Consider the following 24971-nt stretch of genomic DNA (forward strand, 5'->3'; position numbering starts at 1 on the left):
GAGAAACGTGACCATCAAACAATCTTTTTCATTGCATGTCTGAACACAAGAAAACCAATGGTCCCCAAACCACATGCATTTTAACACCAAACACCCACGAGATTATCGATATACTACCAACCAATCTCAACCCTTAGTTACCTCCTCATCTTCCCCCCAATCCTGACCGTTCGTTTCACCTAACACCATTTATCCTTATCAGTTATATATATATTAATCTCCCCCTTCTCCACACTCATGGGAGGTAGGTAGGTACGAATTATATCTATCACGTGGATGCCTCATCTGCCAATAAATATTATTATTATTAAGTAACAACTACTTTTATAAATCACATCTATCTTTCTTAACTATTAAAAATATAACAAAAACAATATTAACCCATTAAAATAGTTTACTTAATTAAAATAAAAATATTTTTTTTTTTTTTTTTTTGAGGAATCACGTGTACCAAGAAAGAAGGATGCATGCTCCTCCCATACTTACCCTCATCAAACTCTTCTTCTTCTTCTTCCAATAGCTTCCTATGGCTATAAATAATTCAATCCCCAAAACTAACATCTTCACAATCTCAATCTTCAATATTATCCCTAATAACTAAATCAACTCTCCGGCGAAAATGGTAACCGTTGAGGAAGTCAGAAAGGCACAGCGGGCCGAGGGCCCCGCCACCGTATTGGCCATCGGAACCGCCACCCCACCCAACTGTGTGGATCAGAGTGCTTACCCAGATTACTATTTCCGTATCACTAACAGCGAACATAAGACTGAATTGAAGGAGAAGTTCAAGCGCATGTGTAAGCAAGCAAGCAAGCCTTAAACCATCATCTTCTTCGTATTCTTCTTATTTAATTAATTGATTTAATTTTCAGGCGAGAAGTCGATGATCAAGAAGCGATACATGTACTTAACAGAGGAGATTCTGAAAGAAAACCCTCATGTATGTGAATACATGGCGCCGTCGTTGGATGCAAGGCAGGACATGGTGGTGGTTGAGGTTCCCAAGCTGGGAAAAGAAGCCGCCGTGAAAGCAATCAAAGAATGGGGACAACCCAAATCAAAGATCACCCATGTAGTCTTCTGCACCACCAGCGGCGTAGACATGCCCGGAGCAGACTACCAGCTCACCAAACTCCTCGGTCTTCGTCCTTCCGTTAAACGTCTCATGATGTATCAACAGGGATGTTTCGCCGGAGGAACGGTCCTCCGTTTAGCCAAGGATCTAGCCGAGAACAACAAGAACGCCAGAGTTCTCGTCGTCTGTTCAGAGATCACTGCCGTCACTTTCCGCGGTCCGAACGATACTCATCTTGACAGTCTAGTGGGTCAGGCTTTGTTCGGCGACGGAGCTGCGGCGGTCATAATCGGAGCAGATCCATTACCGGTGGAGAACCCTCTGTTCGAATTGGTGTCTGCGGCTCAGACGATTTTACCCGACAGCGATGGGGCGATTGATGGTCATTTACGTGAAGTGGGTCTGACGTTTCATTTGCTTAAAGACGTACCCGGGCTTATATCGAAGAATATTGAGAAAGCCCTGGTGGAGGCGTTTCAACCGTTGGGGATTTCTGATTGGAATTCGATCTTTTGGATCGCTCATCCGGGAGGGCCGGCGATTCTTGATCAGGTGGAGGCGAAGTTGGGATTGAAGGAGGAGAAGCTCAGGGCGACGAGGCAAGTGCTGAGTGATTATGGAAATATGTCGAGTGCCTGCGTGCTGTTTATAATGGATGAGATGAGGAGGAAATCGAAGGAGGAAGGGTTGAAGACCACCGGAGAAGGGATTGAATGGGGAGTTCTGTTTGGGTTTGGGCCGGGGCTTACGGTGGAGACGGTGGTTCTCCACAGCATCGCCGCCGCTGTTTGAGTACCGCCGGCTGATGTAGCCTGCTGCTGCTGCTAATGTTTTTGCTTTCTGATTTTCTTGTGCTATTTATTTTGTTATGTTAAATCCCCTCCTCTATTTATATTGTTGAATAATAAAACTCATTATCCTTGTTACAATTTTGTGTTTTAATTCACTTTATTGTATGCATTGTGGTAGTTGTTTTAGGGTTTATGGTGAAGAGTGTAAGATAGAATATCTCGAATCGGACCGACCCAAATTTGCCTTGAAAAGATGGTACTTCAATTACTCAGAAATATCGGAATCAATAAGTAACCAGATCTAACCATAACCAATTTTTGTTTTGTCTCATTTTTTTTAATGTAAAAATGATTTATTTAGATAAATAATTAAAATATCTTACATATTTAAATATATATAATTTTAGAGCTATAGGAAAAGCATCTTATATTTTAATATTTCATTCAATAATTTTATTAAATATCAAAAGTTACCTGCAGTTCCATGTTAGAAAGTTGAATCCCAAATATACTTAATTTGGAATCACCCTTCAACTAAATTTAACTAAGAGTTGGTCATAAGTATTAAATTTAATTATAAACTAAAAATAATTTATTTGTATATATAAACTTGATAAAATGTGTTATATTATTTATTTAGTTGACAAAAGAAATTAATAATAATTTATTAATAAGTGAAACTAAAAATATAATAGTACACAAAACTAATGGGAAGAATGCCAATTTTATCACTGAACTATAATGAAATATTCACGTATATCATTGAACTAATTTTTGTTCGCTCGTATCACTGAAATTGAGATTAATATTCATCTATGTCACTACTCCACCAAATCTCTAACCCCGTTAAGTTTCTGTTAAATGAGATCACATGTGGAATTGACATGTCATCTTTTTTAATTAATATATTGACATGTCATCTTTTTTAATTAATATATATTATATATTTTTTTATTTATTTAAAATTTTAAATAATAAAACATTTACAAAATTATTAATAATTTCCCTCTCATGCCCTAATTAACTAAGGGCATTTGTATCAGCTTTCCTATTTTGTATCCCTAAAAATAATATAAAATAATAATATCCCTATTTTAGAGAATCAAAATATAAATTATTCTACATCAGATTCCTTATCCTTATTATTTAGGGATGCTACAGTAATCCCTAAATATATTATTTTATTATTTAGGGATGCTACAGTAATCCCCTAGGAAACATGGGTGCTTCGTTTCTGTAGCGCACTGCACACCGGGTGCTTCGGGGGTGCGGGAGTGCGTACGGGGTGCGCCACGTGGCGTATCCCAGAATCGAAGATGAGGGGTGCGGGGGGGGGGGGGGGGTGCGGGAATGGGGGTGCAGGAATGGCATATTCAGTAAATACGAGTTCCAAAATATTAAAAAAACCCCAAATTAAAAAACCCCCAAAATATTATATATGATTATGAGCCCCTAACCCCCAAATTAAAAACTTAATCTCTACGGTGCTTTTCTCTAGGCTGCCTGTCTTCCACTACCATTCTTCCACTATCATGTTAGTTCTTCTTCTTCTTTTTCTTCTTCTGTGAGAGAGAGAGAGATTATAGCAGATGGAATCAATGACTTCCTCTAACTCAGCTTCAAGTACGACAACCACTCCAAGCCAACAAAGTTCAGTAATTAAGGACCCGCTGTGGAAACATGTGACAAAATTAGTGAAAATGAAAGAGAGAGGTGGAAATACGAAAATTAAATGCAACTTCTGTAATCTGGAATTTACGGGTTCGTATTCAAGGGTTAAAGCACACCTGTTGCAGATCAAGGGAGAAGGAGTTTTAGTGTGTCCCAGAGTCACTACTGATATTTTGTTGTAACTTCGAAGGGAGATGGCAGATGCAGAAGAAAGAAAAAAAGGCAGGTTGTGATTCCACTCCCACCATTGAGTTATGCTTCATCAGATTCTGCCTAGGGAGGAGCTGAAATACTGCCAAAACAAGGTTCCAAAAGAAAAGCAGTTTACAAGAACAGTCCTATAAATAAAACTTTTAATCAGGAGGTGAGAGCACAAGTGGATGGCGAAATTGCAAGAGCATTTTATTCAGGGGGGTTACCTTTCCATTTTGCTAGAAATCCCCACTACATCAAGTCGTATACACTTGCTGCCAACATCAACATTCCGATCTATGTTCCTCCTCATCTTGATATTAAGCTATCGCAAGAAAGAAATAAGTACCTCAAACGATACTTTCCATCCAGTGAAGCAAGAACAACGGTAAATATTGAATTTGCTCGCTTTTCGGGGCAAATGGATATTTTTGGTTGTCCCGATTCCGTGAAAAAAAGAGGCATTATGGAACCACGAATGTGGTGGATTGTTCGTGGAGCTTAGCACAAAATCTCCAAAAAATAGCTTTGAAACTATTATGCCAACCTTGTTCTTCTTCTTGTTGTGAGCGAAATTGGAGCACATATTCCTTTATTTACTCAATTCGAAGGAATAAGATACTACCAAAACGAGCGGAAGATTTAGTTTTTGTGCACAACAATCTTAGGCTTCTTTCAAGAACGAATGAACATTACAATCAAGGGCAATCAAGGTTGTGGGATGTAGGAGGTGACCGATTTGATCCGCTTGATGGTGCCGAAGAACTTGAAATATATAACCTTTCAATAGATGAGCCGGAGTTTGAAGCAATGTTTTTACAAGATGATTAAGACAGTTGACAATATGGAAGTCAGATTGTAACTTTATGTACTTATAATTTATATAGTTATATAATTATATTTTATATGACGTATCCCCGCACCCGAATCCTTGTTTTTTAAATTTTGCCGAATCGGCGTATCCCCGCACTGCGCACCCGCACTCACGCACCCGTATCCGTGCTTCCTAGGTAATCCCTAAATATAAAGATTCATTGTTCATCATCCCTAAAAAATTACAAGGATAGGAAATTTGATAAAACATTTTTTTACAACTTTTATATTATTTATCTTCATAATAGAGATATAACACATTTTAAGAATTCTGCTACAAATGCCCTAAGCCCACCATTCTTCTTCTCCGATTCATATTCTCCTAATCAACTTTTTCTTCTTACTTCAATCAGTCTCAAACAAAGTTCACAATGAACAATGATGACATGTAATGATGTTTACAAATCTTCTTCTTTCTGTTGAAGGCTTATTTCTGGATTATTGTTCTTGTTCTCTTCTTATATGCTTCCTTATCTCTTCATAGTTTGTTCACCTTTCTCTTCCTATATTTCTAGATTCTTGTTCTGTTTTAGAAAGGTGAATCTATCTGATTGATTAAGGTTTATATTATCAGGATAGCATTTACTTAAAGGTGAATATATCTGATTGATTAGGGTAAATTTTGGTTATCATTAGATTTTTGTTACATGTGATAATTTTTATTAGTTAATTCCTGTTTATGTTGTTGTAAACTTTGAATAATGTTCTGTTTTGTTGCTTTGAATTAATTACCCAAATACTTCCACTTATAAACAATGGCTAGACACTAAATGGATTTGGGTTCGACTATATAATGCCTAGTGTTTTTTTCCAGATTGAATGATTATAAGTTGACTATATATCATGGAGGTAAATTGACTATATGTCATGAAGAAACGAGGTATGTGAACGGGTTTAAATTTATTTTCTTTATAGAAGATTTGGACAAATTAAGTTACTGGGATATAATGGATATAGCCCAGAAACTAGGATATATGAATCGAGTTGTCACAAAATTCTTTTATTGCATACCGAATCTAAGTTTAACCATAGGAATTATGGATCTAACTTGTGACAAAGACATCTTAGTTATGTCGTCATATTTAAGAGAATAAAAAAAGATAGATATATACATTTTGGATGAGATACACACAAATGAAATATATGTTGAAGATGAATTTGAAGAAGCAGTTGAAGTAGATAGTGGTGATGAAGATGATTATACATATAAACCAACACCTTTTGATGAAGATGAGAATGAGAATGATTTAGATATTGATATAAATAGTGATGAAGATAGTCAAGATACAGTTGAGTATGATTCATCTGATGTGGGAAGTTATGAGAATGAGGGAGCTGAAGAAGATGATGATGGTGAAGAAGAAGAATTTAATATTGAGAAATTGATCATTGAGCCGGTTAGAAAACCGAGTAAAAGATATGCATATAATCCTAATGTTACAGGTATTACGCGGTTTATGGTTGGCATGTCCTTTAACTCTAAAGAAGATGTAAAATTTGCCATAACTGAATATGGTTTTGAAAACCGTGTGTCGTTGAGATTAAATATCGCTGACAACATTCGAATTAGAGCTGTATGTAATAACGATGCGTGTCCTTGGGTTTTATGGGTTAGTGTAGACAAAACTGATGAAAAATGGATCATCAAGAAGTATCAACCAGATCATACTTGTTATACAGATAACAAGAATGGACTAATAACAACTAAGTTTCTTGCCAAAAAATTCGAAAATCGAATTACGATAGAACCCACTATTAAACTTAAAGTGCTCAAGGAATTATGCAAGACAGAATTGCATGCCGATGTTACTCAATCAATGGTTAGGAGAGCAAAACAATTAATTGTTGAAAAAAATTAAAGGAGACCATTTACTTTAGTACAATTCTTTGTGGAGATATGCCGAAGAAATTAAATTGAGTAATCCGGGATCATCAGTTGAGTTGAAGGTAGAAAGAGATGAAGAGACTAATGAATTAATTTTTAAAAGATTTTATGTTTGTTTTGATGTTTGCAAGAAGGGTTGGTTGTCTGGATGTAGACCAATTATTGGAGTTGACGGGTGTTTTCTAAAAACCGTTTGTAAGGGAGAGTTGTTATCTGCCATCGGTCGAGATGGCAACAACCAGATGTACCCGATTGCCTGGGCTGTGGTAGAATCTGAGAGCACGGATTCATGGAGATAGTTTTTTGAACTATTAATGAAAGACATTGGTGATGATTTCTTAGATGGTGTTGGTTTGACAATTATCTCATACATGCAAAAGGTAATATTTCTTCTTGTTTTTACTTATCATTACATCGTTCTATTATATTTTGGTTACTTATTGACTACTCATTACTTTCTTATAATTATAGGGACTAATTGCAGCTGTCAAACATGTTTTTCCCGAAGCTGAGCATAGGTTTTGCGCGAGGCATTGGTATGCTAACTGGTCCAAGAAATGCAAAGATACTGATCTTAAATTACAATTTTGGGCTTGTGCAAAATCAACATATCCTGAACAACTTGATGTCAATATTCTAAAGTTGGATCAATTAATGGAGGGTGCTACGAGAAGAGTTATTTCTGTTCCAAAAAAACATGGACTAAAGCCTTTATCCGAGAGATACCCAAATGTGATGTAATTGAAAACAACATGTGTGAGGCTTTTAATTCATTGATTCTAATTCCGAGGGAAAAGTCCATTGTTAATATGTTAGAGATGATCAGGTTAATGGCCACAAAAAGGATTTCAAGGAAGAGAAGATCAATTCATAAATGGCATCAAAATATATCGCCTAAGGCTAAAAAACTACTCGAGTTGAGTAAATCTAGATATCACGAATGCCACTTGGATTTCAATGGTAGTACAAGTTATGAAATAACTCAGGGTGATCATAGACGCACGATGGACCTTATAAATAAAAAATGTTCTTGTAAACTTTGGAATATAAGAGGTATTCCTTGTACACATGCTATTTGTGCAATTTATCATTCAAGTGGTAATATTGAAGATTATATTTCTCATTGGTATAAGAAGGATACTTATCTCAAAACATACATGGTTGATATACAAACTTTGAGAGGACTAGAATTTTGGAAGAGTGATATTAAAGAGAAAATTTTACCACCAAAACAGGGGAGGCCACTTGGTAGGCCAAAGACAAGTAGAAGAAGAACTCCTGAAGAACCAAAATCTCATGGAAAAAGGTCAAGAAAAGGAAGAAAAATGCATTGCACTAATTGTGGAAAAGAAGGGCATAACAAAAAAGGATGCAATACTATAGCTAGTGGTGGAATTGCCAATGCTCCTCCAAGCGACGATTTAGGTAATTTAATGTGTAAATATTAATTTCAAAAAGTTTAATGTCTAAATTATATAATTTGATGGTGCAGGCACATACACACAAGCACAATCTTTGCAAAGACATGTCCCACAAGGACAACTCTCACAAGAACCATTCTCACAAGGTCAATCTTCACAAAGACCATTCTCACAAGGCCAATCCTCACAAATATCGTTCTCACATGGCCAATCCTCACAAATATCGTTCTCACAAGGTCAATCCTCACAACAACCATTCTCACAAAGACAATCCTCACAGGGAGAATTCTCGAGTCTACTTCACAATATTTTGGGTAATATTAAGAAACTTATAACTTATGATATTATTTTAGGTTTGTATATTTTAAAATAATAATTTTTTATCAACCATTAAATTAATTGGTACAGGTACTGGAGCAGTTACACATTCAGGTTCAGGTGGAGATGCAAGAATTGGTGGAGATAGAGATATAGAAATTGGTGGAAGTAGAGGTGCAAGTGAACCAATTATTATTGGTGCCACTCAATTACAACATGGTATAAGGCCACCAGGCTTGATGTGGAGAGGTACACCGGCTATTTCAACTAGACAACTACAAGATGCAGTCAATGAACAAAAAAGAAAATTGTTTAGAAAAGACAAACTTACTAAGTGAATTGGTAGATTTTTATAAGGAGGTAGTTTTTTAAATTTGAGTATTATGAATTTGGGTAGATGTATGATGGATGTATTTAATGAATGCAGTATTTTGAATTTGGGATGTATGGAATGATGAATTTTAGTGATCAACTTATGATATTATATGAATTTTTATTAATGTTATTTATGTATGTTTTTAGTTTATATTTTTGACTACTTAGTGAATTAGGGTAACAAGAAGATGAGAAATGTGTGGTTTATTTTATTATTTTAAAAATGTTTAAAATATATTAATTTTAAAAAAATGAATTTGGGTAAATGTATGAATCGATGTATCTAAAATGTAAGAGTTTTATTATTTAGAAATATGAAAAAAAATATAATATATATTAATTTTTAAAAAATGACATGTCAATCACATGTGTCATCTTTTAACGGAAAAGATAACGGATTTGGATATTTTGTTAACAAATGATATAGACGAACATTAATCTCAACTACAGTGGTATAACGAACAAAAATTAGTTCAGTGATATACATTAATATTCCATTATAGTTCAGTGATAAAGTTGACATTCTTCCCCAAAACTAATAATACCTCCCTACCAAATATTAACACATTATTAATTTTTATTAACGGGATAAACATAATACATTTTATGAAACACCGTATATATAAATAAAATATTATTAATTTATAATTAAATTTAGCATTTCTTCTAAATTTTTATTCAGTCTTTTTATTTATTAAATGTCCCACATACAATCTGTAAGGCTAAGAAAGAGACATTCACTATATGTGTTTTTATTTTATTTTAAGCTATAGTATTTATTCGCGTACTTTCTTAATATATATAAAAAAAATAATAAAATAATTCACTTAAACAGGGCTTGTTCAAATAATTTGAACAGAAAAAAATATAATTTGATTGATGATTATTTTGATAGAGTGAGAATTTATTTTTAATAAAAAAATTTAAAAGGTAATGATATATAAAAATAATAATTTTAAATAATAAGCTGATTGATTTGATGAATGAGAGAGTGAAATTATGTTTATTTTTTTTGGAATTATTTAAAAAAAATCAAAATTGAACAAAGTCTTAGAGAAAAATGATCAACAATCAATCTTAACACCAAACACCCATGATCCTAAATGACATATCTAATAGTATTATTCAATTTTACAAAGATTTGTTTTAGGAACTATTTCGAGTTAGATCAAAACTAAATAACATCAATTTTGCATCTATAAATACAAATGAGAAATACATGCTGGAAGCTCCTTTCTCTATTGAGGAGGTGGATGCGATAATCAGAGGCGGAGCCAGGATGAAAAATTATCTGGGACTGACTCCAACTTGAATCTCAGATTTAACTTTCTATGCTCCGCTTTTTTTTCAATAAAATTTTCACGATTAATAGAAGATAGAGACTCATCATGCCATCTCAATGCACATGCTTGCAAAGTGAGCCACCGAGTGCTTTCAATAGTTGTTGTAAGCCGTAATCTGTTATTTTGTTTTTCATTGTGCATTCAGTAATTTGTCAATATGACAAGGATATTCATTAAATAATCAAGATATTCAATTGCCCTATTATGTGGTGAAATATTACATTCTATATGCATAACAAAAGAGCATTTATCCCCATCATTAACTCGCTTTCAATATTTGAATCCATATATTGTAAATGTAGGTTTTTGGGGTTGCTTATGTTCAAACAAGAAATATGAGAAACAAAAAGAAACATCTTTCAAAGGAGAGTATTTAACCAAGTAAATTTTTTAAACCAATGACTTTGGAACCGTCGATTTTGATTTCCAAATTTGGTCGACAGGTACTCATCCTTAATAGGTTGATATGACCCCATCTTGATATAAGCTCGTCTAATTTCATTCATTTGATTAAAATGACATATCCATATCGAAATACGTAACGCTGGATCAAGTTTAAGAGAACTTACATCAAAATCAATTCTAGGAGATTTGTTAGGTTGAGTAGGGATATCAAATTCTTTATTTAAATACCGAACCAAATTAATATAACTATTTTAACTTGTTTATTAATATTAATTTATATTTTCTTATAAATTTTTGAAATAATTTAAAATTAAAATATATAAAACACTATTATTATTGTAATTTTTATATTTTATCCTTATAAATAATTTGTATTATTAATTATATTGAAATAAATAAAAAATAATGTATATTTATTATATAAATATAATTTTAAAATAAATAATATTATTATATGATTTATATTATTTTATATATAATTTTTTATACTTTATTTATATAAATAAATCTTATTTATATATTAATTAAAATTGATGTGTTATTATAAATATTTGTATATTAGAAAATAAAATATTAATAATTATTATTTTAATAAAATTATATAATTATGAATTAATTTATAGATAAATTATATAAGTTTTTAAAAACTAAAGATGAGGTTAGGGTTTGATCAACTGACCTCAAGTTCAAAGTTTAATTACATAACCAACTAGGCTATGACTGATATGTTAAATGTATATATAAAATATTTTATTTTAATTTTTTAATTTAGGTGGGGCTGGAGCCCACCCTAGCCCATGAGTGGCTCCGTCCCTGGCGATAATAATGGATTGTGGTAGTGATAAGTCTCCCAAGAGCGACAATTTTACTTTGTTTTTTTAAAAGGCTTGGGAGTTTCTTAAGGATGATATTATGGCAGCTATGAATCAATTTTATCGATTTTCATCTTTTGAGAAAAGTTAGAATTCTACGTTAATTGTCCTAATTCGTAAGGCATTCAGAACTATCAATGTGAAAAATTTACGACCCATCAGTTTGGTTACATCATTTTATAAGATTATCTCGAAATGTTTGATAAACAGAATACGTGGATTTTTATGTACGATTTTATCTTTGGCAATCAGATGAATTTCATCAAAGGCCGTCAAATTTTCGATGCGGCACTAATCGCCAATGAGTGTATTGTTTCATGGGGTGGAGTGCGGTTCGAGACGATCTTCGTTTTCTATGTCTCATTTATTATTTGTAGATGACACCCTTTGCAGTATTCAGGCTACAAAAAGAAATGTCAAGCACCTTTGTGATATTCTCTAATTATTTGGAGCATTTTTGAGACCGCGTGTTAATTTGGGTAAGTCTGATATATTATTCTCTAATTCAGTTTTGTCTAGAAGAAAGATTAGATTAACATGTATTTTGAGATTTAAAATTAGGTTTTTTCTGCCTACATATCTCAGGCTCCCTCTAGGGGCTAATGTTAGCTCCAAAGCTTCTTGGGACCCGATCATCAGTAAGATGAAGAAGAAGCTTCTCATTTGGAAAAATAATATGATGTCTAAAGGAGGTAATTTAGTCCTTATCAAGAACACTATTTTCTTCAATGGCAACTTATATGATGTCTCTATTTGTCCTCCCAAAGTGTGTGGCCGTGAAGATGGAGAGAGTTATGTGTAAATTCTTATGGGGATCGTTTGATTCCTCATTTTCTCATTTAGTGAGTTGGGATAAGGCTAAAATAATAAAAGAGCAGGGGAATTGGGAATCCACGATATCGTTTCTTTTGATAAAGCCTTATTATCCAAATGGTGTATTAGATTTACATATGAGCAAGAAAGTATTTGGCCAAATTGATTAAATATAAATATGATCAGGATAAGTCTTGATGGTTTACCAAGAATTCTTCTAGACCCGTGTGATGCAACATTTGGGGTGGTATTTATGGCATTTGAAAGGTTTATTAGGAGCATTCAATTTTTATTGTGAGTGATGAAAGTTCGATTAGTTTTTAGAATGACACTTGGTGTGGTGGTAAATGGTTGTAGAAGGTTTTCCCCGAGCTTGCTTTTATTTTTATTTCTAGAGATGCATCGGTCAAAATATGTTTGACATTCGGTCTAGTGGTTTCGCTAACCATATCAGATATAGAATAAGATTAAACAGTGAGGAAAATATGTCCAATGATAGACTTTTGTTCATGGTTAGAAATAAGGGTTTAAATACGTTTTCTCGAGATTTTATGCGGTGTCGTGATCTGAATAACTTTCATGTGGGACACTATTACACTTTGTTCAATGAAGTTAGCCCGATTGATCTTTGTTGAGAAAAATTATCAGTTTCTAAGATGCCTACCAAAATCTCATTTTTTGGTTGGAGTGTTATTCACAGCGGAATTTTCACTGACAATAGATGTATGAAAAAAAGCATGCTTATTATGAGTTGTTGTTGTATTGTTACAAAGAGGATGATACGACTTCTCATCTACTTTTACATAGTCACGTTATTGCAAATATATGTAGTCTTTTGTGGAATTTGATTGGAATACAATGGGTTATGCCGGAAACCATTAGTGGCTACTAAGAGGCATGGATTGGGGCGACTAAAAATGCAAGACTTAGAAAATACCCTTTATCCCTATAATTTTCTGGTGGACTATCTGGTTGGAAAGAAATCGGATAACTTTTAACAACGAAAGTAGGCCGTTAAGGATTATTCACAATGCCATTATCATGATGATGTCGGAGATTAGATCTTGTAAACCTTTGGATTCGTGTGGAAATTTTATTGTTATTCTTGAAAATCTTCGAGTAAATTAATTATTCTAATATATTTAATTTGTACATAACATTTTTTCATGTTATGTATTTATCGTTGTGCTTAAACGATTTTTTATTAAATTGACAATTTTCAAAAGTCTTGGCATTCAGCTTTGTCTCAAACCACTCAAACATCATTTCACTCCATTTTCATCGATCACACCATTCAATTCATTAATCAAAATACTAAAATACCCTCTATTTCAAATTATTATTATATATTTTATTTATATATATAAATATATTTTAAGTATTTTTTTTATCAAAAATAATCATCACCTCCTCAAAATTATCAACTTTCATTATTTTTTTATTCCTCTAGATTATATAAATAATTATAGTCCGAATAATCAATTCCCAAAATAACTTTATTTCTCGTTCAACTTCTCAAACTTATCTGTTTTGTTCATTTATTCCCAAATTAACCTAATTTACTATTCAAGCTCATTTTATTATTATTATTAATTAATTAATTTATTTACATTTAAACTCATTTATATATATATATATAAATTATTGTTTTTATTAAAATATTTTAATTTTAATTTTTATAAATTTGATTATTTATATTATATATATATATTTAAATTATTATTTTTATAAATTTGATTATTTATATTTTTAATACATTACATTTTATTTATTATTTTATATAAATTTTTTTATTTTTTTTATCCAATATTATATAAGTGAGAATCGTTTAAATATAATGACAAAAACATTATCGTTCAAAGTGTCACCAAACAAAGTTGAAACTTAACAAGATTAAGCATTTGAGAAACAATAATAAAAATATAAGTCACAAATGTTCATCAACCAACAAACCTAACAAAAAAATCTAGCGTTAACGGTTTTACAGATGCTAAAAAAATTTGAGAAATAAGAAAATCCAACGAGATCAAAGCCAACGTATTTGAACTAAGATGAATAACTCACGAAAGACCATAATTTGTGGGAGGTGAGGCCAAAAAAATAATACGAGACGCAGCTGTAAGCATGAAAGTTTGACGTACCCCAATTTATAATTTTAAAATAATATTTTGAATTTTTATATTCAAAATAATTCAAAGGAGGGATTAAGAATCAAATTAGGATTAATTATTGTGATAGTTAAATCCTAATTAGGAAAATTAAATAAATAAAAAAATTGAGGTTAAAACATTATATTTATTTTATCCAAATTAAACTCCAAAAGGGGTTGAAATTATTTAATTAAGATTTTAAACATAAATTATGTATATTTATTGGTTAAAACAATTAAATAAATACCCCAAAATTCCCCAAATACCCAAAAATAATAATAAACATAAATTTTATTATGTTTTCAAAAATATTTTTGTAGAATTTTTGGTGAAGAAAAACGCAAGAAAGGTATTAAAATTCAATTTTAAATAACTCTTTTATTAAAAATATAAACTGATAATCTTGTGTAGTCGAAATTATGTTTAATTGTTGCAGCAGGATTCAAGACCATCAGATTAAGACTGGATTTTCATCCAGCGCCTAGGAACATGCCACATATCCCGTTGTAATGAAACATGTGTGCGCCCGAGGCCACACCTGATCAACTAATGGAACGTCTACCTCGTTAGTCTAATTGTCCAAGCGCCAATGGAATGCTGACGGACCGCCAACGACGCGTTTTGGACTGATCAAAACGACATCATTTTGATCGTTTTCTTGAGAATTCCAAGAGGCCGCGACGAACTCCAGCGATCTTCCAGAAGGATTATCTCCTTCGCTAGTCGACATTATCCTTCTGTTTTTATTCCCATGTGACCGTCTTATCTTCGCCATCATTAGCCCTATACATAGAAACCTTATTTTACCCTAAAACTAGGTTACACGAGATAAGAACAAAGTTAGAGATAGGAATTTCAGTAATCAAATTGAAGTCGAATTGATCTTCCTCAACTAACCTACACCTAGTATAAATAGTCCTTTAGGTGATCCTCTACCAAATGATCAAACATAAATCACATATTGTACTTCAAATCGAAGAAATAAAATTACGGCCATGAACAATTTTTTTTAAATCTTCTATGGTGAACACAACTTCTATCCAATCTTCGGGAAAGCTTCCAAAAACTCCTTAGAGTGTTCTCTAACTGTTGGTATAATTCCAAATCCATTGAATTTCAATTTGTGATTGAAAGTTGAATTTTTCCAAGTTTGATCGGTTTGATCTGTTATAGGGTTCAATTGTATGATTTTTTATTTAGAATCATTCCATAGATGATATATGAACTTTCTGTCGAAAGAGTTTGGATCAAATCAACCTTAAACGAAAAAACGAAAATTTTGATTGAAATTCTAGGTTTTTTAAAATTCGTTTTCTTGAGCTTTAATCTTGAATTTCTTTATTCAAATAGCTACTAAACATGTTAGGATGATTTCTAAATCATTATAACATCATCCCGATCATGTTTGATCAAAGTGAAATTTAAAAAAAAAATGAATTTGAATTTTGTTTTCAAAAGTTGTTACAGAGATGCTATGATGTTCTTGTTTTAGTTGTGTTCAACTATGTTCATCGTTTCAAAACTAATGAAACAAGAATTAGGCCCTAAGATGGAATAATTCAAAATATCCCAATTTTTTTTTATCTAAAAACGGTTTTGAGAAATTGATCTTTGTAAAAATCGATTGATCGTGATTAGGGTTATGGCTTTTAATCTCTACAATCATATGGGTTGATTGCTACTTTTAGATCATGATTCTATTATCTGTATCAAAAGATACAAGACATGAAATTCTTGATCAAATCAAGAACACTCGATTATATTGGGACCGAGGATTTTAGTTAAGACCGAGAGCAAGGACCGATGTTCTTGAGTCAGGACCGAGAGCAATGACCGATGTTCTTGAGTTAGGACCGAGACTAAGGACCGATATTCTTGAATCAAGGACCGAGGATTATGACCGATGTTCTTGAGGAAGGATAGAACACTCCCTTTAACCTAGGACCGATTTTTCTAACATAGAATCGAGGCTTCTCTTAGCCTAGGACTGAGAACCTCCTAACCCTAGAACCGAAGTACCAGACTAGTAAACTAGACCTAGGACCGAGCCTCCTAGGCCTAGGACCGAGAAGTCCGAGTTTGAGATCGAGCCTCCCGAACCCAAGACCAAGCCCTCCAGATCCATGGACCCACTCTCCCGAGCCCTGATCTAGACCACCCCGGTCTAGAACGAGTCTATCCGAGCCGAGATCAGCAAAACCGAGCCCAGACCCTAGGACTCCGATTATAAGGTCTGTTTGGTTCTATTTTTCAAAATCAAAAATTATTTTTGTAATTTTGGAACCCGATCCATTTTAAAATAATCTCGAAAGGTTATAAAATGATATTTAAATATTCTCGGGATATTTCCTAAACAAATATTTTGGATAAGGCCCCGTTTGAAATTTATTTTTAAAGTCTAACACTTTTTAGATTTTTTTCAGGGTTTTTACTCAGTTTTATATCAACGCAATCGCATGTACGCCCTTTTAAATAATTTTGTACAATTATTTACATAATCTAAATCTATTATTGTTTAGGACCCCCAGACTACTAATTAAAGAAAATAAATATTATAAATAAATCTTGTAATAGCCAAACTTTATTTAAAAAAGAAAACCGTCATTTGACGGACGCAGAGGACGTAGCGCGGAAGCCCAATCCTGAGCGTAACCAAAAGTCGAACCCTTATAGAAACTCTAGTATAAAGTATGTTTATACACATGCATTTTATTGATTTTTTTAAAACCATCTAGAGAATCTGTTTTCAAATAAATAATCTTTTAAATTAATTATGTTTAATTAATTTAAGTCGGGTTTTGGTTAAATTATTATTTTACCCCCAAATTATTAAAATTTGAACAAAATTAATTATTTTACACAATTAATATAAAAAACTCCGAGATATTTTCAAAATCATTAAAAAAATGTTTCATTTTTAAAGAAGCCTGACACGCAAACGAAGGTTGAAACAAATCAAAACTCCAGCCACCCCACGATCTCTCATATTGTCACGTGTCGTCTAGACACATGCTAAGCTACGAAAGAGAATTCCGATTGTTACAGTAGCCAACGATGTTTTAAGCAAAATTATAAATAATTTAGAGAAGGGTGATTGTAATCATTTTTATGAATTATTAAACTATTATATTGTCATGGTTAAGATAATTTAAATTTATTAGAATTTTATCGATTATTTATGAGTATTATAGAGTAAATATTTATTATATTATATATTTTTTTTTTGAAAAATATCCATTTATATTAAAATGATGAAAATCGTTTGAACACAACGATAAAAACATAATATGAAGAGAAAAAAGATAGAAAAAAATAAAAAAATAAACGTTACTAATTAGGTTATTTGAATTTTGAACTGTAATTTTTTATAAACTAAAATATAATATCTTATAAACTGAGCTATAATATATTATAAACTGAACTATAATGTCTTATAAACTGAACTGTAATATTTTCGAAAAAATGTGGCCATAAGGGGATTAAGCACATAACCCGCAAACACACTTAATCATTTAACAAATCACTGAACTTGTCACTTAACGGGTTCGAACCCAAGACCTCTCAAGGAGGCTGATGATATCCACCTCTTATTGCTGCTAGGCGAGAAGATGAATAACTAAACTTTAATATCAGACATTACATTTCAGTCTATAAGAAATTAAATTTCAGTTTATAAAAAATTACAGTTCAGTTTATAAGAAATTAAATTTCAGTATATAAGAATTTAAATTTCAATTTAAAACATAATTTAGTTGAGTTTAAAAAACGTTAATGTTTAGTGTAAAAGAAATTACACTTCAGTATATAAAATGTTATACTTTAGTTTAAATGATATTACAGTTTAGTGTATCAGACATTACACTTTCACTGTATCAAACATTACACTTTAGTGTATCAAACATTATATACTTCAGTATATAAGACATTACACTTAAGTATATCAAACATTACATTTTAGTGTAAAAGTTGTTATATTTCAGTATACAAGAATTTAAATTTCAATTTAAAACACGATTTAGTTGAGTTTTAAAAAACGTTAATGTTTAGTGTAAAAGAACTTACACTTCAGTTTAAATGACATTATAGTTCAATGTATCAGACATTACATTTCAGTATATCAGACATTACACTTCAGTATATCAGACATCACACTTCAGTATACTAGACATTACATTTCAGTATATGAAACATTACATTTTAGTGTAATAGAAATTACATTTCAGTATATAAGAATTTAAATTTTAGTTTAAAACACAACATATGTGAGTTTAAATGTTGATTGTCAGAAAATTGAAAGTTGTAGGTCGTTATTGTCTTTTATACAATTAGGGATTATTTAATTATTAATAAGCTTGGACCTGTATGTATAAGTAATTTAGGGTTTCTAAGCTAATTACTCATTTATAAGGGTTGCTTGTAAAGTTTGATAATACAACACTTAAGACTCTAAAGACTTTTTCCTGTTTAACAAATATCTATTTTCCAGAGTTTCATATCTTCATAGATGTTCTTAAAAAATCCAATAGTCAAATCCAACATTTGGTATCAGAGTTAAGTTGAAGAACATGTTGTCGACAAGATCAACCAGAGATGCGACGACTATGCAGATTGGAAGAGAAGGGAACATGACGCTCTCCTATCCATTACTCACAAAGACTAACTACTCGGTGTGGTCGTTGAAGATGCGGGTAAATTTATAAGCACAATGAGTGTGGGAATTCGTGATGCTCAACGATGTCGACGAACGGAAGGATAGAATGACTCTCGTCGTCATCTATCAAGCACTCCCTAAGGACGTCCTTCTCATGGTGGCTGAAAAGGATTATACCAAACTAGTGTGGGAGACGCTAAAGACAATGTATGCTGAAGTGGAGAGAGTCAAGGTCGAAAAAGTACAAACCTTGAAGACACAATTTGAGGCGATTCGCATGAAAAATGGGGAGTCGGTGGATGATTTCGCCATGAAATTGACATCCATCGTGACTAATATCCGCTCGTTAGGATAGAAGGTGGAGGAGATCTCTATCATCAAGAAGTTCCTTAGAGCCTTACCACAAACATACATGCAGATTATTACAGCAATCGAGCAATTTGGTGACCTCAAGAATATGACCGTTGAGGAGATCATTGGTCGTCTTAAAGTCCACGAGGAGAGACTTTGCGGCTATGAAGACCAAGAGGAGGAGCACCTATTGCTCACGCATGATGAATGGATGTCACAAATGAATAAAAATGGAGAAACCAATTTTTCTTCTAGATCGTCGAGTCGCAGCGACAACGGTGGAGATAACCGAGGTCGTGGAAAAGGGCAAGGTCAAGGGAGATGTCATGCAAAAAGCTCACCTCGACAAGAAGACACCAAACTCCGCAAACACAAGAGCATAATGAAGTGTTACACTTGTTAAAAGTACGGTCACTACGCGTCTTAGTGCCCAAACAAAAAGTCTGACGATGAGACAAACCTCACTAGCTTCTATGACAAGGAACCATCATTAATGTTTGCTGAGGTAGTGACGAATTTTTTGCATGAAGACAATGATGCAAACCGCACTAGCTTCTATGACGAGGAGCCAATATTAATGTTTACTGAGGGAGACGAGAAGACAAACCTTGAAGAGTTCATGCAAGAACCGTCCAAGGAGGAACTAGATGTGGTGTTGTTCAATGAAGAGAAAGTCATGGAGAAACTCGATGAGTGTAATCACACCGATGTGTGATACCTTGACAATGGAGCAAACAACCATATGACGGATCATCGAGAGAAGCTCAATGAGCTCGGCGAGAAAATTACTGAAAATGTGAAGTTCGAAGACGAAAGCAAGACGCACAAGTTTTCTAATCTATCTTGCGGGAAAATCTATGTGAGCAGAGATGCCGTATTCGAGGAAGAGAAGAAGTGAGAGTGGTGCAACGACAACAACAAGCTCGTACAAAATTCCATGGAGTTCGAAATCCTACGAGATGTCTATGTGGAGGCACTACTGGTAGAGATGAATTTTGATGAATTGTTGTTGCTCACCAATTACGAGTCAACAACATATCACGAAGCAGTAGTGGAAGAGTCGTGGAATGAGGTCATGAACAAAAAGCTCGAGTCTATTAGGAAGAATAAGACATGGGAGCTCGTCGACTTACCACCCGGTCACAAGACCATCGGGTTAAAGTGGTTTTTCAAATTGAAAAGAGACCGCGAAGATAACATCCTCAAGCACAAAACGAAATTGATTGCAAAAAAACTATATATAATGATGCTTAATTTTTAAAGTATTTAGATTGTTAAAATATTTCATGTTTATCAAATTTAGTGTTTGAATATAAATTTTAAAATTTTATTAGCTTAGTTGATTAATGTTTTTATTTATTTATTTTTTATTTTTTATTTTTAGTTAATTATTCTTAATTTTAGTTATTAATCACTTATTCACACTCGTGGGGTGGGAGGTAGGTACGAATGATATCTATCACGTGGATGCCTCATCTGCCAATAAATATTATTATTAAGTATCAACTACTTTTATAAATTACATATATCTTTCCTATCTATTAAAACAAATATAAAAAATAATAATAATAATTTTTTTTAGGAATCACGTGTACGAAGGATGCATGCTCCCATACTTACCCTCCTTCTCATCATCAAACTTTTCTTCTTTCATCCAATAGCTTCCTATGGCTATAAATAAATCAATCCCCCAAACCAACATCTTCACAATCCCAATCTTCAATATTATCCCTAATAACTAAATCAACTCTCCGGCGAAAATGGTAACCGTTGAGGAAGTCAGAAAGGCACAGCGGGCCGAGGGCCCCGCCACCGTATTGGCCATCGGAACCGCCACCCCTCCCAACTGCGTCGATCAGAGCGCTTACCCAGATTACTATTTCCGTATCACTAACAGCGAACATAAGACTGAATTGAAGGAGAAGTTCAAGCGCATGTGTAAGCAAGCAAGCAAGCCTTAAACCATCATCTTCTTCGTATTCTTCTTATTTAATTAATCGATTGATTTCATTTTCAGGCGAGAAATCGATGATCAAGAAGCGATACATGTACTTAACAGAGGAGATTCTGAAAGAAAACCCTCATGTATGTGAATACATGGCGCCTTCGTTGGATGCAAGGCAGGACATGGTGGTGGTTGAGGTTCCCAAGCTGGGAAAAGAAGCCGCCGTGAAAGCAATCAAAGAATGGGGACAACCCAAATCAAAGATCACCCATGTAGTCTTCTGCACCACCAGCGGCGTAGACATGCCCGGAGCAGACTACCAGCTCACCAAACTCCTCGGTCTTCGTCCTTCCGTTAAACGTCTCATGATGTATCAACAGGGATGTTTCGCCGGAGGAACGGTTCTCCGTTTAGCCAAGGATCTAGCAGAGAACAACAAGAACGCCAGAGTTCTCGTCGTCTGTTCAGAGATCACCGCCGTCACTTTCCGCGGTCCTAACGATACTCATCTTGACAGTCTAGTCGGTCAGGCTTTGTTCGGCGACGGAGCTGCGGCGGTCATAATCGGAGCAGATCCATTACCGGTGGAGAACCCTCTGTTCGAATTGGTGTCTGCGGCTCAGACAATTTTACCCGACAGCGATGGGGCGATTGATGGACATTTACGTGAAGTGGGTCTGACGTTTCATTTGCTTAAAGACGTACCCGGGCTTATATCGAAGAATATTGAGAAAGCCCTGGTGGAGGCGTTTCAACCGTTGGGGATTTCGGATTGGAATTCCATTTTCTGGATCGCTCATCCAGGAGGGCCGGCGATTCTTGATCAGGTGGAGGCGAAGTTGGGATTGAAGGAGGAGAAGCTTAGGGCGACGAGGCAAGTGCTGAGTGATTATGGAAATATGTCGAGTGCCTGCGTGCTGTTTATAATGGATGAGATGAGGAGGAAATCCAAGGAGGAAGGGTTGAAGACGACCGGAGAAGGGATTGAATGGGGAGTTCTGTTTGGGTTTGGGCCGGGGCTTACGGTGGAGACGGTGGTTCTCCACAGCGTCGCCGCCACTGTTTGAGTACCGCCGGCTGATGTAGCCTGCTGCTGCTGCTAATGTTATTGCTTTCTGATTGTGCTATTTGTTTTGCTATGTACTTAAATCCCCTCCTTTATTTATCTTTTTGAATAATAAAACTCATTATCCGGGAAATCGGACGAAATGACCCAAAATATGGATTATTTGACGTGATGGTCGCCCATAAATTTAATTGTTTTTGTGGTTTTTTTTTTTTTTTATTTATTTACGAAATTACTATTTTCGGAACGAAGTGGAAATGTGTGAAATGTCTAGATTACCCTTACTATTTAATAATATAACCTCCCTTATTTTTTTTTCCATTTATTTTCTTCTCTTTCTCTCTCTTCCCGCTCTTCTCCTCCTTCTCTCTAAACTGCGGCGGCGATTGATCGGCGACGACGACGAAATTCACGACGAGCACGAGCAATGTTACACTCGGTACGTTTATTTTATCCTATTATACTTCAAGTTTATTGATGTTTGGTTTATGCATCTTCGAATCACTGTTGTTTATGGTTTACTTCCCGTTTCGCTAAGTGCTTACTGTGTCACTAAGTGTTTACCGTTTCGCTGAGTGCTTACCGTTTCGCTAAGTGCCTAACAATTCGCGAAGGCCTTACCGTTTCGCTAAGGTTTCTGCGAAATATTAATTATTCATTTCTCGTTTCTAAATTAAATCATGTTTTTTATTTCAGCTGAAGTTTTCGTTTTCTATAATGGAGAGTGGAAATTTGATGCTGATGGAATATTGTATTTTGATGCATCTTCAATCAAAACATTTGATTTACCCTAAAGTACTCGTTATGCTGAATTAGTTGATAAACTCTATGCTAGACTTAACGTGCAGAAATCTACATACGATTTAGTGTTGCAAGTCAAATATGATATTTCGAATATCAGAAATCCAAAACCTGTTTTTATTGATGAAGATGGGATTTGAACACATATTTATCACGCTTGATTTTGGGTCGAACCGTGTCACCATTGTGTGTCTCTGTAGTAGAGAAGTCAGCATTTACTAATGAAAAGATACCACTACTTACATACCTAACTCAAGAAAGTATACTACCACCACAACTTACTCAAAAAATTGTACCACAAGTTGTACCCTCGGAATTCTTTGTTGAAAGTCAAAATGAAGCCGGAGAAAACTCTTTGACTCACATCCCACTTACTCAGGACTTGCATGTTAATACTGATGCAAAGGCATCAATACCTATACCAACTAGTGCAAGAAGATCATTCATGGGTACACCAACTAGTGCAATAAGAGCATCAATGGGTACACCATCTAGTGCAAGAAGATCATCAATGGGTACACCATCTAGTGCAAGAAGATCATCAATGGGTACACCATCTAGTGCAAGAAGATCATCAATGGGTACACCATTGACAGACCCGACAGACACATCACCGCCAGACCCCTCATTTGCGATGACATTAACTAGTGAAACCGTATTGGAAGTCGGTGCGTTGTTTGAAAATAAAAAAGAACTTCAACTTAGTCTATATAAATATGCGATGACCATTCATTTTGAATTCAAAGTGGAGAACTCAAGAAAACACCTTTGGTGTGTGAAATATTTGGATGAGACAAGCTTGCGTGCTATGAAAGGTAAGTTTTCTGAGATGTTTGAGATCCGGAAATTCGAGCAATAACACTCATGCTTAGTTTTGTCGAGGACAAAGAAAAAAATGCAAACACCAACATGGGTTATTGGGCAGTGCGTGAAAAGCAAGTACATGGACCATCACCATAACCACTTGCCTAAGAAAAAGATTGAAGACATGCATGCAACTTATGAGATATTTTTAACTTATAATAAGGCATGGAGGGCTGGAGAAAATGTTTTAATAGCGGTGCGAGGAACGGTAGAGGATTCCTATGGAATATTGCCATCATATCTTTACATGTTGGAGAAGTATAATCCTGGTACCATAACTGACATCCAGACAGATGAGCTCGACCACTTCAAGTATATGTTCATGTCCTTAGGCCTCTCAATTAGGGGTTTCAAAACTTTTTGTCGTCCTATATTGTGCGTTGATGCTAGTTTTCTTAAGCACAAGGTGAGTGGTCAATTATTGGTGGCTATTGCATTGAATGCGAATGAGCAACTATATCCTGTCGCATTCGGCGTTGTTGATTCAGAGAATAATAACTCATGGACTTATTTTATGCAAAAACTAAGAGACGCAATTGGATTAGTTGATGATCTCGTCTTCGTATCCGATAGACACACAAACATCGCCAATGCCTTGTGTACTGTTTTTCCAGAAGCAGACCACGGTGCGTGCACATATCACATAAAGATGAATATTATGACCAAATTCAAAAGTGATAAATGTCATGCGGAGTTTGATTCGGCTTCTAGAGCGTACACTATCCACGAATTTAATTGGTTTTTGACAAGATCAAGGTTAAAGATCATTGGATTGCTGCCTACTTAAAGAAACTGGGTTTCAAAGATGGAGTAGAACATTTTTTCCCGGTAAGCGATACAATCAACTCACAAACAATTATGCTGAGAGTTTCAATAGTCAGCACGGGGAAGCAATTATTTCAGAAATGACTGAGTTTTTAAGATTCACAATACAACATTGGTTTAACGATAGAAGAGAAAAAACGTTCAATCACGAAAAAGTTTTATCTCCAAATTATGAGAAGTTATTACGTGAGGGATTCGAGAAGGCCATATTCTATACAGTCCAATCGCTTAACCGATTCGAGTTTTATGTGCATGACAATCAGTCCTATTTCAAAGTCAATTTG

General features: G+C 34.1%; 2 protein-coding genes across 2 annotated transcripts; both read left to right on the plus strand.

The window, feature by feature from the left end:
* The first annotated feature begins 513 nt into the window (after positions 1–513).
* LOC124936441 (chalcone synthase 1-like) lies at positions 514–2001 on the plus strand. Its single transcript, XM_047476939.1, has 2 exons — positions 514–797; positions 873–2001. Exons 1-2 carry the CDS (start codon positions 620–622, stop codon positions 1865–1867), a joined length of 1173 nt encoding a protein of 390 aa, XP_047332895.1. The 5' UTR covers positions 514–619; the 3' UTR covers positions 1868–2001.
* An 18879-nt stretch (positions 2002–20880) lies between these two features.
* On the plus strand, positions 20881–22256 carry LOC124936440 (chalcone synthase 1-like). Its single transcript, XM_047476938.1, has 2 exons — positions 20881–21124; positions 21204–22256. The coding sequence occupies exons 1-2, from the start codon at positions 20947–20949 to the stop codon at positions 22196–22198; spliced, it is 1173 nt and encodes a 390-aa protein (XP_047332894.1). The 5' UTR covers positions 20881–20946; the 3' UTR covers positions 22199–22256.
* The last annotated feature ends 2715 nt before the right edge of the window (positions 22257–24971 follow it).

This window comes from Impatiens glandulifera, chromosome 4 (genome assembly GCF_907164915.1).
Source record: "Impatiens glandulifera chromosome 4, dImpGla2.1, whole genome shotgun sequence".
NCBI lineage: Eukaryota > Viridiplantae > Streptophyta > Magnoliopsida > Ericales > Balsaminaceae > Impatiens > Impatiens glandulifera.